The sequence below is a fragment of the Panthera uncia genome, chromosome D1, assembly GCF_023721935.1.
Source record: "Panthera uncia isolate 11264 chromosome D1, Puncia_PCG_1.0, whole genome shotgun sequence".
Classification (NCBI taxonomy): Eukaryota; Metazoa; Chordata; class Mammalia; order Carnivora; family Felidae; genus Panthera; species Panthera uncia.
Genome location: NC_064808.1, coordinates 1,420,718 through 1,436,567, shown reverse-complemented (window position 1 = coordinate 1,436,567; position 15,850 = coordinate 1,420,718). Strand labels below are relative to the sequence as shown.

The following is a 15,850-nucleotide window of genomic DNA, read 5'->3' as shown; positions in this document are numbered from 1 at the left end:
AAGCCCCTTTCTAAGTGACACCACCACGGTCACCTTTCCTCCCCCACACCACGCACACCGGTCAGAATAACACTGACCACCCAGCCCAATAGCGTGACGACCGGAAGCACTCTGTGCTTTCACTGTGATGATTGGTCTTATCTTGGCCTGTCTCCCCGGGGTCTGTAAAGTCCTGGGGACTGATCCCCCTGCAGGATCCCACTACCAGGGAAAATTCCCACTTGGTTTTAGTTTCGTTTTCCTTTGGCAAATGTCATATTTTAAGTGCTTGTGGAAATGCAATGTTTACCTGGTTCCAAAGTCGAAACCACAGGTGTAGTCAGAGGAGGCTGGTGTCTGTCTCGGGACCCTGTCCCCACCAGCAGAGAGGGGACCACCCCCCCCCACCCCCTCGCTCTGCAGCACCCCGCCCCACTTGGTGCAGGGCCGTCCTGGGCAGCACGCAGGTGTGCCTGTGGGATTTGGGTGTTTCCCAGCCCTTTTCTGTTCCAAGTGGCTCGTCTTTTTTTTTTCTTCCACGTTATCCCACACGCCCAGGTGTTTTACAACCGACACAACACAGCTCTTGTCTTTAGTTAGAGTAAGTCTTCCGTATGGCCAGAAACGGGAGATTCATCCATTCCTACGTTAATTAAAAAATATGTGTGTTACTTTAAATGAATATGCCGGGCCAATCCCGGGCGCAGCCGTGAGCGGGGAGGATGTAGGAGCTCACGTCGGGGCCCAAACTGCAGAGCAAATGATAGACGGTGATGAGCGTCTCGTGGGGGCCCTGGGAGCCTGGAAAGGGGGGTTCCTGGAGGAAGGCACCCAGCAAAGGGCAGGACATTCCCTGGACAGAGCAACTCTTGGGAGCAAAAGCCCTGGGGGTAGAGACTCCGTTCCCTGGGGGCAGAGGGTCACCGAGGAGCCAGGTGTGGTCGGGGTAACGCTCCCCCTGACCGACTCCTCTCCATCCCAGAGACTCTGCCCCCAGGGGCCCCTGTCCTCTCCCCCACCCTGCCCCTTCTCCCCGTCCTGGGGTCCGACACCGGCCTCCTCGGGGTCAGCGTGGCTGGGTCGGGGCGACGAGGCAGGACCGAGCAGGGACTGTGTTTCAGGAATCCTGTATGGCACCATGACCATGGAGCTGGGCGGCAGAGTGACCATCGAGTGTGAGAAGAACAACTTGCAGGCTGAGCTGGAATTCAAGCTTAAGGTAGCACTGGCTGCCACACCCCCAGCCACCTCAGGGCAGGGAGGAGCCCTCTGGCGCCCCGGGGTTTCTGGAGCAGATGCCCACGGGAGGAGGGAGCTGCCCTTGGCATCTCTGTGGCACAGCCAGGGCCAGGAGAGAGGACGGGCTTCCCGCAGGCCGCACGGTGGGGCCGGCACAGGCCCAGACCCCTTCCCCTCCATGGGGCGCACGCCCTGGGGGCATCCTCGAGCTGAAGCTGAGGCTTGGGGTGAGCGTGGCCGCCCCCCGGCTTTGGGTCCCATCCTAGCCTCCCACGTCCCGGGGGCGGGGGGCCTGCACCCTCATGAGGAAGGGGCCTCCTCCTCCCCCGGCCCGCGGAGGGGCACAAGGGTCCAGGGGAGGCCACCGACCCCTCAGCAGCACTGTCGCGGGGCGTCCCCACAGCCTTTCTTCGGGGGCAGCACCAGCATCAACCAGATCTCGGGGAAGATCACATCCGGAGAGGAGGTTCTGGCCCATCTCACCGGACACTGGGTAAGAGGCTGGCGCAGGCAGGCCCCCGGAGCATGGGCACAGCCATGGGGCCAGCACCTCTGACCTTGCCCGGGCCGTCTGGGGCAGGACAGAGAAGTGTTTATCAAGGAGGAGGGCCGAGGAAGCACCGAGCTCTTCTGGAACCCGAGTGGGGAGGTCCGGGGGCGGAGGCTGAAGCGGCACACGGTGCTATTCGAGGAGCAGACCGAGCTGGAGTCGGAGAGGTGAGGCCTGCCGGCGGCCGCGGGACCCGGGACCCCAGCCCGCGGTGGCTGGGCAGGCGGCTGTCCTCCCGGTCGGCAGGGCTACGGTGCTTTGAGCTTGTCCCAGGATGTCGCTGGCAGGGAGGGTGGACCAGAGCCGACCTCTCATGACAGATGACATGTCCCACTGGGGCAGCTGCCGGGGGGAGGGACGGAGGGCTTGGGGACCCGTCACTGCCCGCAGGTGACCAGCAGCTCCACAGGGAGGACCTTGCGGGCGAGGGGTGTGAGCTCAGAGTGGGAAAGAACCATCTCATTGTGCGTAGTAAACAGCACCCTAGGAGAGAGAGTGAGCTGCCTGTCCCCGGAGGCAACCAAGTGGAGGTTGCTCTAAGCCTCCCCTCCGGTGCCAAGTGGGCGGGACAGCCCAGGGCCCCCGGCTCAGAGCGAGTGCCCTGCTCGCAGGCTCTGGCAGCACGTCACCAGGGCCATCGGCGAGGGCGACCAGCACAAGGCCACACGGGAGAAGTTTTCGCTGGAGGAGGCACAGCGGCAGCGGGCTCGCGAGCGCCAGCAGAACCTCACGCCCTGGAAACCGCAGCTGTTCCGCCTGGACCCCGCCACCCAGGAGTGGCGCTACCTGCACGAGGAGTGAGTGCCGGGGGGGGCCCTGGGGCCACTGCTCCACACGGGGCCCCGGCTGCCCTGGAGGGGCAGGGATGGGGGCGGGAGGGTCCTCCCGGGGCTCCGCGGCCGCCCTCCCGTGGGCCCTGCACACAGGCCTAGGCAGTAGTCCCCCTCTGGGGGCTGAGCTGGGGGGCTGAGGCTGGGCCGGGACGGGTCCCCTCGCCCCAGGGGCCACTGCCTCTGCCAACGGAGACCCTCCGGACCCTCCAGCCGCAGCCCCTGGGATCCCCTGAAGGACATCGGCCAGTTTGAGCAAGACGGGGTCTTGCACACCGTGCAGCGGGGGACCACGGCCCACCGGACCGCCTTCCTGGGCAGCCCGGGGCCCAGGCACCAGGTGAGCTCCCCCAGGGTCCCCGCCCGGGGTCGACCTCAGCGGCGGGAGGGGACCGTCAGGCGGTGGGTGTGGCGGCCGCCCCCCACCCTCACTCTTACCTGCCCGCCGCTCCCCCTCCGGTATCCCCCCCCCCCACGCACATTCGCCCCCTCCCAGTAGGGCCTCCTCTGCGCCCCCCATCCCCTGCCCTGCCCCACCCAGCACGGCACCCGAAACGCCTGGGTTTGCAGGAGGCTGGGTTCACCGGGCAGCCAGATGCACAGGGTGCCGTGCGGGGGGCTGCTGGCTCCTGGCCCGCCGCCCCCCGGAGGTGCCCTCTGTGAGGCTGACAGCCGATGAGGAAACCGAGGCTCAGGGCAGCCTGGGGGCCCGGCCGGGTAGGAGGAGGAGCGGCCCCGGCAGTTGCACAGGTGCAGAGGGAGAGCGGGGAGAGGAGGCAGGGGGGCTCCAGGAGGCGAGCAAGAGGTCTCCTGAGGGAAACCCAGGGCGCAGCCCGTGAGGGAAGCCTGCGGTGTCCTCCATGGGTGCCACCCACCCCACGCGTCGCAGAGTCTGTGTGCGAACAGAACGGCATCTGCTGGACCAGCGTGCTCGCAGCTGGAGGCCGGCAGCCACACAGGCAGGACAGGCAGGGTGGCCCCAGTCTCCCCAGCAAGCAGGGGCCACGTCTCTCGCCGTCCACATGACACCCCTGCCGTCGCCCCTCAGCCCTGACTCGGACGGGCAGCCCCAGCCGCCTCCACCTGGATGCCCCCCGGGCCCCCCCACCACCCTCTCCGCAGCCCCTCCGGCCGGCCACGCCTCGGCCGCCCCTGTACTCTGGGGAAGCATTGGGGGTCAGCCAATCCTGGAGGTCTCTCTGGACGTGTCTCCCCGGTGCCGGGGGATCCCTAGCTGTCAGCTCACACAGTGAGACGGGACCAGCGGCCGCGGCCCACGGGTCAGAACTGTCCACGGCCGCTCCTTCTAGAGCCGTCCCGGCATAACCGTGCCGCCGTGTCCGCGGGCCGGCACATCCCCGGCAGGGCCCCTGGGGCTCAGCCGGAGCACGAGGCCAGCGGGGGGTGTGGTGGGCACAGGCGGGCCCCCAGCGGCAGCGGGTCTGCCTCTTTCTAGGGGCCCGGCCCACACCGGCGGCTCCGCAAGGCCAGCGACCAGCCGTCCGGCCACAGCCAGGTCACGGAGAGCAGCTCCACGCCCGAGTCCTGCCCAGAGCTCTCTGACGAAGAGGAGGAGGACGGTGACTTCATCCCCGGTGAGCCCTCCTGAGCTGGGTGGGAGGGGTCAGAGAAGCGGCTGCCCCGGCAGGTACAGGGTCTGCCTCGACCCTCCTCCCAGGGGCCCTCACCCGCCTCCCTGAGCCCGGGGGCGGACGAGGGGCGTGGAGGGCAGCGGTCCCCAACCCTGTACTCGGGGGCGTGGGGTGGTGGCGGTGAGGCGCCTCCCATGGCTGGCAGGGGCAGCGTGGGGGGCGGGGCTGGGCAGTGTCTGTCCGCCTGTGACCCTCCGGTTCTGCCCCTGTGTGTCTCTGACTTTGTCCCTGCCTCTGTGGAGGATGGGCTGTGCCTCAGCCGTTTCTGTGTCCCAGGGCTTGTCAGAGACCAGCTGAGCTTGGCCAGGGGTGGGGGACCGGGGGAGGGGGGGACCCTCGCTGCCCGTGCTTCTAATCCTCGAGGGGTTAGCCTCACCCGAGAGGTGTGGCGTGGCCCTGGGGCCCCCTTGCTGGCTCCCGGGACACGCAGCTCACCTTAGATTCCCCCTCCATCCCCTGTCCCCTGGGTCCCGTGACGTGCGGCCGGCCACCCCAGGCAGCGAGAGCCCGTGCCCTCGGTGTGGGAAGGAGGCTCGGCGGCTGCAGGCGCTGCACGAGGCCGTGCTGTCCATCCGGGAGGCCCAGCAGGAGCTGCACAGGTAGGCTCGCTCCCAGGGTCCCCGCCTGGAGAGCGCCAGGGGCTCTGGAATCCGGAATGTCGCTCCGGTGCCAGAACCCTGAAGATTGGCCGGGGGTCTGGTGTCATGAGGACAGGACGAAGGCTCCCTGGGCGGTGTGGGGGCTGCAGGGGATCCCCCTGAACAGGATGAGCTGGCGATGCTCGGGGGGCCCCCTAGCTCTGTGCTAAAAACATAAATAGCAGGATGCCTGACATAGGGTGTAGGCTTGGAGGAGCCTGGGCCTTGAGTCAGTGTGAGTCAGAAGGCACTGCCCTTGGGGGGGGTGGGGGGGGAGGGGAGCATGGCGCCGGCCTGGAAGCAGAAAGGAAGCTGTGGGAGCAGCCGCCTGGCCCCACACAGGAGGCTGGCTATGAGGCATGTGGCCAGAGAATAGCCAGAAGTTTCCAGGCACACGATGATAATCCGAGGCCCGGGTGGGGGTTACTGTCCTGGGGCGGCCGTGACGCCGTGCATAGACGGGGCTCGCACCACAGGATGCACTGTCCCCCCTGCCGTCCTGGAGGCCGGAGCCCGAGGTCCAGGCGTGGGCGGGGCCGGGTCCCCCCGAGGCCCCTCTCCTGTGTGTGGCCGGCCGTCCTCTCCCTGTGTCCTCACGGGGCTGTCCCTCCATGCGTGTCTGTGTCCCGATCCCCTCTTCTTACAAGGACCCCGGTCACGCGGGATCAGGGCCCACCCCGGTGACCCCGTGTCACCTTAATTACCTTTTGAAAAAAATCCATCTCCAAAAAGAGTCACCTCTGAGGTGCTGGGCGTCAGGCTCCAACGTATGGCTTTGGGGGAGGGGGAGACGGCTCAGGCCGACAGCGGGATGGGAAAGGGGGTACAAGAGCCCCCGCTGCCCCAGCCGTGACCCCTCCCTCCCTGGAATGTGTGCCCGCCGCCTCCGCCCTGCCCTGGGACCCCTGTGTTGACCAGCCGTCCGCTGAGGGGAGGGGAGGCCCCCCTGTCTGGGCCCTGGCTCAGCCTCCACCCCATTTGCAGGCACCTCTCGGCCATGCTGAGCTCCACGGCGAGGGCCAGGCAGGTGCCGGCCCCAGGCCTCCTACAGAGCCCGCGCTCCTGGTTCCTGCTCTGCGTGTTCATGGCGTGTCAGCTGCTCATTAACTACGTCCTCAAATAGGAGCCCCTTGGGGACAACGTGGGCATCGCCCGCAGAACTGGGCCGGCCCCAGCCCTCCCTCCCAGGCACCTAGCACTTTAAGCCAGCCCGGGGGAGGCAGACAGACCCACAAGCGCGGCCACTGTGGCCGGACGGGCCCGTGGCGGCAGGAGGACCGCAGGAAGGACCTGGGGGGCCATCCGGGCTCCTCCAGGGGAGGTGCTGACCTTTCCCGTGGGGCCCTCCACCCAGGGCCGGCCTTAACGCTACCGCCAAATGCAGCTTTCGTGCCCCCCCCGCCCCCGCTCACCTGGCCTGCCCGTTCCCCGTCCGGCGCCCACTCGCCCCGCGAGAGTGACGGAGGCGGGGGACAGGGCGCCCGCCCAGGCTCTGCACGGTCACTCCCCAGGAGGGGTGAATGGGAAGTTTGTGTGGAGCCACCCGGGGCCTCCCTCGTCCTGCCGCACAGTCCCTTCCTTCCTGAGCCCCGACCCGCGCTGCCCGAGGCGCACAGAGGGGCCTCCAGTGGACTCCCGGGCAGGCCGGAGCCACTCTGGAGACAGCGTTTGGATTTCATTCTGTTTGCTGTTTGGACGGGACCCCACCACACCCGCCAGTGGAACCCCCGCCACCTCCCACAGCCTGGGCGAGCCAAGGGGGGGCGGACACACCTGACCACAGGTGTGCACAGGTGTGCACGTGTGGGCTGTGGTGCACAGGGGCGGCTCCGCTGGCCCCGCATCCCCCGGGTCGGGGAAGCCCAAGTTCGCCACTTTGCTCAGACTGCTGCACGGTCTTCCTGTTTTACACTTTTTTAATAAACGCGGTATTTTAGGCAGGCTGCAGGCAGCGTCTGGCATCCCGCCTCCGTTCCTCTGTCAGGTGCCGCCGCGGGCGTGTGCGTGTGCACGTGTGTGTGAGCACCTGCGCGTAGAGGTACACACAGAGCCTTAAACTACGTGTGGCGATGCCGTCGGCACGGATGGTCTCGTTTTCCGGTTTTGGTCTGCAGGCTCTTGTCCCTGCACCTCCCGCCCAGGTTTGGGGGCGTGTCTATGCCCCTTACCTTGAAGTAAACAGACCCACGTTCCGTGCTGTCTTCTTGGGGAACTTCTGGAAAGATGGGGGAGCCTTCCCAAGGAGAGATTTGGTGCCCACAGAGGCTGCCTGGGGCTGGAGGTGCCCAGGGAGGGCCCGAGGCCATGAGGATGGAGAGGAGGGGCCGGGAGAGGACGGGGTGCGGTTTGCAGGGAACCGTGGGAAGCAGGCCCACCCTGTGGACCAGGTGCGGAGAGACGGGGGTCCCGTCCACTGTCCGACAAGCCAGCTGAGGACATAGGTGGCCCTGCCCCCTCTAGCGAGCCACTGAGACTGTGGGTGACCCTGAAGCCCGTTTTGCCTGATCTCTTCCCCGCCCCCCCCCCCCAATAACCACCCTCTCCCCCTCACTGCTGTCCCCAGCCCAGCCCTTGCTTTGACTCCTCCGTGGCCACCGCCCCGGGTACTCCCAGCCATGAGGGCCGGAGTGAGTGGGCCCTGTCTCTGCTGGGACGGCCCAGGAGGCCCCTGAAGGAGAGTCTGGGTACAGCCAGCCACGCACCCCACGTGCCCCGGCCAAGGGGGACCTGGCCCACCCCTAGGAGTACTTGGAGGGGAAGCGAGATGAAGGGAAAGAGGCAGGTAAGTGAGAGAGGCACCTCGCCCCTCCAAGCCTCTCCCCCTCGGTCCCCAGGACTGGGCAGGGCTCGGGCGGGGCTGAGGATGCCTGCCTCTCGCTGCCTGGCCCTGGGGTCGGATTGCCCCCAGACTGGCCTCGGACCCTCAGGTGGAGGCCACCCCAGTTGGAGAGTGGGTGCCCTCAAGGTGGTCGCAGATGCCACGGCAGGTTGCTCTGGACAGAGCGGGCCCGAACCACCCAAGCACAGCCTGCCCCCCCGCCCCCCGCAGCCTCAGAACCGCCTCTACAATGATTTCTGCGTCCTTGGTGGGCCAAGAATTATTCTAGATCGACAGGGAAAGAAGACAGCGGACTCATCCCACAGAGACAGCTGGTCCGACATCCAAATGGGTGGTGACGAGGGCACATCGCAGCACCTTGAAATAGTAAAGACTTGGACGTGATGTCTGGGTCCACGGGGCTGGCTCTCGGGCACAGAGACGGTGGCGGTGATCTTGTAGAATGATGTGGGTCCGGAGCGGCAGCTCCCATCCCTCCCCGCACCCCAGACCCCCCTTCCTGGCCTCCTTGAAAACATACCTGGCTTGGCTCTCGGCCATCTGTGCCAGACACGACCGGGAGGGTAGACGGGGGGAGTGACGATCTTCGCTTCCAGCCCTGCCCCCAAGGAACCCCAGGGCAGGAGGAGATGCGGCTTCCCCTGTGACACAGTGACAGCCACCTTGCTGACAGCTCTCATCTCCTTGGATGAACTGCCGGCAATTTCTAGGAGCAAGATCTCCTGATGGAAGCGACCAGGTCCCCGCAGGACTGGGAGACCATCCCCCTCGCACCCCACCCCCAGAAGGAGCAGGCAGCTGCCAGTTCCCTCCTGGAGTGCGGGGCTCTTGTCCTGGACGGTTGTCGGAGGGTTAGGGGACCGAGGAGGGGGGTGGGGAGTGCAAGGGCCACGTTCTGTTCACCCCCCCGGAGAAAGGGTCCGATTCCCACAAAAGAACCACCACCGCCCTGGTTCCAGGGCATCCACCCCAACAGCCCCCTCCCCAACTCCACACTGTGTGCTGAGCGGAGAGGGCGGGACCGATGCGGGACACAGGGGGACTGTGGTGGCCACCTGAGCTGAGGTCACGGCCCTGACACTCGGCTGGGGGCAGTGTGTCTGCCCGGGGAGGGACTCCCTGTCCCCTGTCCCCTGTCCGTGTCCCTGGAGGAGAGCCTCAGACCACACATAGTCCCATCAAGGCATCTCACTAGCAGAGTGATGGCCCTTGCTGTGCCCCCTGCTGACCGCCTCTCCCCGTCAGTAAAGAGGGGCAGTAACGTTGACCCCACCGGACCATCAGGTTTTTGTTTTTATCGCTGGTTAGTTCGAATACAGGGCAATGTTGGTTTGGGGAGTGGAAGTCGGTGACTCATCGCTTGCATGCAACACCGGGCCCTCATCCAGACAAGTGTCCCCGTTAGTGCCCATCCCCCACCCACCTCCCTCGTCACCCTCAGTCTGTTCTCTGTCTTTGAGAGTCTCCTCTGCTTCGTTTCCCTCTCGCTCCCCCCTCCCCCGCTTCCCACATGTTCACCTGTTTTGTTTCTTAAATTCCACGCGTGAGTGAAATCGTATATGGCACTTGTCTTTGCGGACCATCAGGTTTTGAACACGGGCTTGGAGAATCGGTGTGCCCCCCCAAAGCTGCCCGCTCGTGTACCACCCCGGGGCCCAGCATCTAGACAATGACTTCGATATTGTTCACGGGTCGGAATCACTTTCACATTTTAAACCCGTCTGTTTTGAAAAGGAAACGTGCGTCACCGCTGTGCGTGAAAACTCAGTATGGGTGACCCCGGAGAGAGCCGTGAGCCGAGACGCACTGGCTTCGCCCCTTCCAGACCCGCCGAGCACACACACAGACGTCTGGACCCTTTCAAAGTTCTGTGTCTGACGTTTTACAACCAGACCTCATGACCGTTTGGCCCCAGGTCTCTGTTGTCACGTGGCTGTCAGAGGCTACGTGACCTCCGGCTCCTGGAAATGACCTTCAAGGCCGTCGAAAAGAGCACATGGTGCCAAGAGTGGGTACCCAGGGCTTGGGGGTCACGCCGCAGTGCACCCAGTTCCCTTGGGCCGGGCTTGGGGGCCCGAGGGGCGAGTGCCTGCTGGTGTGCGGGCTCAACTGGGCGGTGATGTCCCCCAAACTCATTTTTTTCTGGCTGTGCAACAGAATAAATAGGTAAACTAAACTCCTCTGACATTGCAACACAGAGGCTGGCGGAGGGCTGATAAGGTGGGAAAGGCCCCGGGGAAAATACGTCTCGAAGGAAGAACCGTCCCGCCCTTAGCAAACATAGCGAGGGAAACCCACACTGGCCAAGACGAGTGGTTATCCGATCAGGAACAGAACGTGTGTCCGATCTCAGGTGCCTTCAGAGGGAACCTAGGTCGTGCTCACGTGGGGGCGACGCTGGGCCCCAAAGCTTCACGCAGCCATCACCTGCTCCGGTGTCCAACGTTGGGGGGAGGGGGGGATTTGGGCGGTGAGACCTGGCAGGGGGCACCCAGAGCTGGGCTGTTGTCCGAGTTCTTCCACGGACCCTGGACGCGATGCTCCTCCGTGGGCCCCAGCACCTGACAGGTCGAAGGGGCGGGGTCCCGTGGGGGTCCCTGTCGTCCCCCACGGCGCAGCTGTTCAGGTGCAAATGCAGGGCCGGCGACTGGAGCCCACGGAGGCGGCCAACACAGCTCGACATTCGTGGTTTCCCAGAAACTGTGACAACCCAGAGAGTATTTAGTTCCAAAACTCTGGGACGTAGGTATTTCTATTTACGCATTGCCCGGGCAAGCCCCCGGGGACTGGATGCGTGGCCGGCACAGCCCGGGTCCCCGGCTGCACCCTGGGGCGGGATCTGAGCGCGGTGCCTGACCTCTTGCACAGGCGAGCACGTCAGTGACACAGGCGAGCGTGAAGCGTGACTCAGGGGCACGCGCGGTGCTTCCCAACGGCCGGGATTCCTGCTTCCGTGTTCTACTAGCTCTGAGGGGGAGTCTTCGGCCACAGGCCCCTCCCTTGCTCGGAAATCTGCAGCCCCCTGGCCAGGCGGGAACGTGCCCTAAAGAAGCCAACGAACCGAACCCCGAATCCTTAGCCACACGGATGTCTGCGGCTTTGCTCTGAAAAGTTAGAGAAGAGACAAGGGCCCCCTGATCCGGCATTTGGGTAGAGAAGGGACAGTGGACTCACGAAACAGTGCTCCCTTGCCTAGTGCTGTGCGTACACATCGGAACGGCCTTTAATAGAAGCCTGTGGGGGCACCCGTGCTTCAGAATTTTATCTGCGCAGACCTTCTGAGCCAGCAGCCGGCTGCGGGCATGCGCCTGGGGGGTCCCCCCCAAATGTACTGAGACACCCAGCATTATCATCTACGGCGTTCGGCAGCTCTCGGGGCCATCGGCGCATGCGCCGTGTCTGGCTGAGTCCCGTACGTGACCGTGTGGGAGCCCCTGTGTGCGCACAAGGACAGGGCGTGCCCCTCGGACCGATTCGGTCTTCCCTGAACTGCAGACCAAGAAATGGTGGCACAGGACCCTTCCACCAGCGCCAGACAGGCCGTGGCCAGAGCCACCCGGGGCCCTCGGGATTCCGCAGCCAGCGTGCCACGTAAGCGACACTCTGCACAGGTGCCTTGGGCGGAGGTCAGAGGTGGCTCTGGGTCTGGGCCTGAGTGGGGATATTTCTCAGTCGCCGAGAACCAGCAGGATGCGTGACTGGGGACGGGGTGAGGACAGCCCAGCGCCAGCCCAGGGATCACGAAGACTCCGGCCAGGTGACTCCTCCCCCCAGGCCCACGGAGCTGCCCCCCACCCCCACCCCCTGGGGATTTCTTCTTTGGCCCAACTCTGTTCCCAACAGTTCTTTTTCTTCTCAGTTTTCTGACCCCTTTCCCTGTTCTAACGCCCCGCTTGCCCTCCTCTTGCCTCACTTTTTCTGAGCCACCGCCACCCTCTCTGTCCATCATCCATCACTTGTGTTCTCTTGGCCCCCAGCTGGACGCCACGCTCTCAAAGTCTGTTCCCAGCTGTTGGGGCAAGACCTCCCTTCCCCGCCTTCCTGGGTCCTGGTCCCCCGCTGCCCGCTTCTCGGTCTACTCCTTCGTTCTGTCCTCGCGGCTACTGGCCGGCTGTGTAGGGCGTTCTGGGTGGGAAGGTGCCCCCACTGGGACTCTGGGCCATCACACCTCTGTCCTCTGACATCGAGTGGCTGATGACATGCCTGCCGGGCACCTCATGGTGGGGGGCGCTGCGGTGCAGGCCCTCCAGGGCCTGGGGTGGGGGCAGGACTTACATGCCCACTTCTCCAAGGCCGGGTTCAGTCACAAGACAGCCAAGTGACAGGCTGGACAGGGCTCTCGGTGCCATAAAACTCATCCCACCTGGAGATTCCTCCAGAGTTTCCTGCTTTGGAATTGCCTTTTTTTTTTTTTTTATTGCTTTCTGGAATAAACGTCCCGTGTTCCCAGAAGCAGGTGGGGCACCTGGCGACGGCAGTGACTCCCGTAGAAAGATCCGCGGCTGCGGACGGTCGGCGTAGTGCGGGCGGCCCAGGTAGTGACACGATCCTCCGTCCAGCAAGCCCGCCTGTGACGTCCAGACTGTGAACGTGTGCGACAACGAACGACTGCCCGGAACTCGCAGCCATTAGGAAGGAGCCCCCGAAGTCCCGAGCCGTTGTCAGAAGCAGGACGCATGCATGTCCCGAGTCCGTGTGCCGACGGCACAAACAAGGCCGTGAACACGCACCGAACGGGTACACGTTCCTCTGAACAAGATGGCGTCATGATGTCTGAGATGTTGGTTCGGGGTGACGGCCCTGTGGTTCTCCCTGTCCCCGGTACTCCCCAAAAGTGGGCTGAGGGCACGCCCCGGCTATGCGCCAGGACTCTCCGGGCACCCTCTGTTGGTGACGATGGGGACCGGGTGCCAGGCCAGGGCGGACATGGGGGAGGGACAGCGAGGACCTCTCTCCCCCCTCAGGTGTCCCAAAGGGAACACGGTCCCCAGAAACGCAACATGACAGCAGACATGATGCAGCTCGGCTGGTGCCGGTAAGAGAGGGTTTCTTTTTCAGTTATTTTATTTTGTGTTTTTTTACTTATTTGTTTTAAGAGAGAGAGAGAGAGTTTGCAAGAGCGAGTTGGGGGGGGAGCAGAGGGAAAGCGAGAATCCCAAGCAGGCTCCTCCCTGAGCCTGATGCGGGGCTCGATCCCCTGAACCGTGAGGTCATGACCTGAGTCGAAATCAAGAGCCAGACCCTCAACCTACCGAGCCACCCAGGCGCCTCTTACCTCTTTTTAAAATACGTATACTTTTTACTAAGATGAAATTCACGTAATATAAAATTAACCATTTTAAAGCGAACAATTTAGGGGCGCCTGGGTGGCTCAGTCGGGTAAGCGTCCGACTTCGGCTCAGGTCGCGATCTCAAGGTTCGTGGGTTCGAGCCCCGCGTCGGGCTCTGGGCTGACAGCTCGGAGCCTGGAGCCTGGTTCTGTGTCTCCCTGTCACTACCCCTCCCCCTCTCGTACTCTGTCTCTCTCAAAGATAAATGAACGTTAAAAAAAATTAATTTAAAAAAATGTAAATAATGAATATCAAAACCTTAAAGTTTCAAAAAATATATTGGAAAACATATCTATAAACTTGGGTAAGGAAAGATTTCTTAAATGAGACATATAATTTCAACTACATTAAAATTCAAAACTCCTTTTTTTTTTTTTTTTTAAGAGGTTCTTGAAGCCTGGCTCCTGGGGTTTCACCCTGAGGACAGAAAGAATCCCTAAAATTCAAAACTTCTAAATAGCCAAAAGATAATAAAAGGATATATATACACCGTTAACACGAGTTACGGACCAGGGGCACCATTGTGCATGTGTGTGACTAACAAAAGTTATATGGGTTTTTTTGGTGTTTCAGATACAGAAACCTTTGCATAAATACACACATGCACATACACACACACACACACATTTTCCCATGTGAGCTGCTTTTGAATTGTCTGCTTTTCATTAGGGTTTCCTACTGTTTTCTTCATTTTTTTCAGATTTCGATAGTCTCTTGTCATTTTAGACGTTGTACAAATTCTCTTCCGTGAAGCTTGGTCTGTGTAACTTCGACAGCCAACTGGCCAGAAGGCTCTGGAGACCCAGTATTGCCTGCTTCCACTCAGGACAGTAGAGTGACAGAGTTAGCCCCGTCTAGAATTGAAGTGGCACCTGGGTGGCTCAGTCAGCTGAGCGTCGGTGGCTCAGTCTTGATTTCAGCTCAGGTCATGATCTCTTGGTTCATGGGATCGAGCCCTGCATCCGGCTCTGTGCTGACAGCACAGAGCCTGCTTGGGATTCTGTCTCTCTCTCTCAAAATAATAAGTAAACATTTAAAAACCTTTTTAAAAATAAAGCTTCATTTTTATTTTAGCACACGAATGTTGCCTCTATTCTATGATACCTTCGTTTCTGTAAGAAGAGAGGTTACCTGTTGTCTTTTTTTTTTTTTTTTGATGTTTTATTTATTTTTGAGAGCAAGAGAGACAGAGCATGAGCAGGGGAGGGGCAGAGAGAGAGAGGGAGACACAGAATCGGAAAGAGGCTCCAGGCTCCGAGCTGTCAGCACAGAGCCCGACGCGGGGCTCGAACTCACAGACTGTGAGATCCTGACCTGAGCTGAAGTCGGACGCCCAACCGACTGAGCCTCCCAGGCGCCCCTTTGATAAAGTAGGTGAGAAGGGCGGCTGGCCCAGGGGCCTGGTGGACACGCCTCAGCAGGCATTACAGTGCCCGCATGCGGAGCAGGACCTCTGACCCCTGACCCCTACTCGGTCCTCGGGGCCAGGTGCTCTCATGCCTGCTTCACCGATGGCCAAACCAGGCTGCGGAAGTTTAAGTCACTTAACCAAGTTTGTCAGATTAGATGAGGCCGTACCCTGGGAACACACTCAGGTTCCGGGATTCCTCTGCCCCATGTGGTGGCACAGGCATCCAGGCGGGCAGCGAGGCAGAGTCCGGGACCCCCACCGCTCTTGTGTACCTCGGACCAGGAGTGACAGTCATCCCTCCCGCTGGCTCCTTTCGGCCTGAGCTCATCCTGATCCCCGCCCCCCCCCCCCAATACCTATGATTGTGACTTTATTTGGGAACAGAATGGTCTTTGCAGAGGACCGAGTTAAGGTGAGGTCGCTAGGGCGGTCCCTAACGCAACATGACCGATGTCCTCCTAAAAAAGGGGGAAACTTGGGCACAGAGACAGACACACTTACAGGGACGCCCGTGTGAAGACACAGGGAGGAGACGGCCATCTACACACCAAGGGACGCCTGAGGCCACCAGCAGCAGGGGGACAGGCCTGGCACAGATTGTCCTCCCCAGCCCCAGGAGGGGCCAGCCCTGCCGGCATCCAGCCTCCAGGACTAAAAGCATCAGTGTCTGTTGTGTGGTGGACCCGACCTGAGGAGCTTTGTTCTGGAACCCTCAGGAAACTGACACGTTCACCAAATACGCTAGATGTGTTTTGGGGGTGTCGATTGCCGTGGCCACCACAGAAGACTGTATGGCTGTTCCTCAAAAAGTTAAAAAAGAGGAACCAGTTATCCCTTTGGTCCAGTATTTCATTCCTGGACACATGTCCAAAGGAAACAAAATCATGCTGAGAGATCCGTGCATTCCCGTGTTCTCGGCAGGATCGTTCCTAATAGGCAGGACGTGGGAACAGCCTAAGGGTCCGTCCACAAATGGGTAAAGAAATCGTGGTGTGCTTACAACGGACATCATTCCGCTGTAAAAGGAAGAATGGCCAGCCATTGACGACCGTGTGGCTAGATTCTGAGGGCATCGTAGTAAGTGAATAAGTCACACAGAGGAAGACCCATGTCCCAGAAACTGCTCTACCCAGGACAAGCCAGGACGGCTGGTGTATTCATTTCCTGGGGCTTCCAGAATAAATGACCAGAAATAGGCTGAATGAAACTGCAGAAATGTGTTCTCTCCATTCTGGAGTTTCTGGAGGGAAATGCTTCCTGCCTCCGCCAGCTTCGGGGGCTCCGGGCATCCCTGGACGTGTGGCTTCACCCCTTCTGGCCTCCGCCTCTGTCTCCACCTGCCCTACGTGTGTTCAGTTTCTCTGTGTCACTCTCGCAAAGAC

The 15,850-nt window shown here is 61.9% G+C and overlaps 1 protein-coding gene across 1 annotated transcript in view; it reads left to right on the top strand.

Moving 5' to 3' along the window:
* Positions 1-6,835, top strand: part of OSBPL5 (oxysterol binding protein like 5) — a 53,230-nt gene extending 46,395 nt beyond the window's left edge. The window contains exons 15-22 of the mRNA XM_049641446.1: positions 1,101-1,198; positions 1,622-1,711; positions 1,799-1,935; positions 2,380-2,565; positions 2,812-2,938; positions 4,055-4,193; positions 4,747-4,849; positions 5,873-6,835. Of these exons, the coding sequence (XP_049497403.1) occupies positions 1,101-1,198; positions 1,622-1,711; positions 1,799-1,935; positions 2,380-2,565; positions 2,812-2,938; positions 4,055-4,193; positions 4,747-4,849; positions 5,873-6,011 (1,019 nt within the window). The 3' untranslated portion in view covers positions 6,012-6,835. The remainder of the gene's footprint in view (positions 1-1,100; positions 1,199-1,621; positions 1,712-1,798; positions 1,936-2,379; positions 2,566-2,811; positions 2,939-4,054; positions 4,194-4,746; positions 4,850-5,872) is intronic.
* The last annotated feature ends 9,015 nt before the right edge of the window (positions 6,836-15,850 follow it).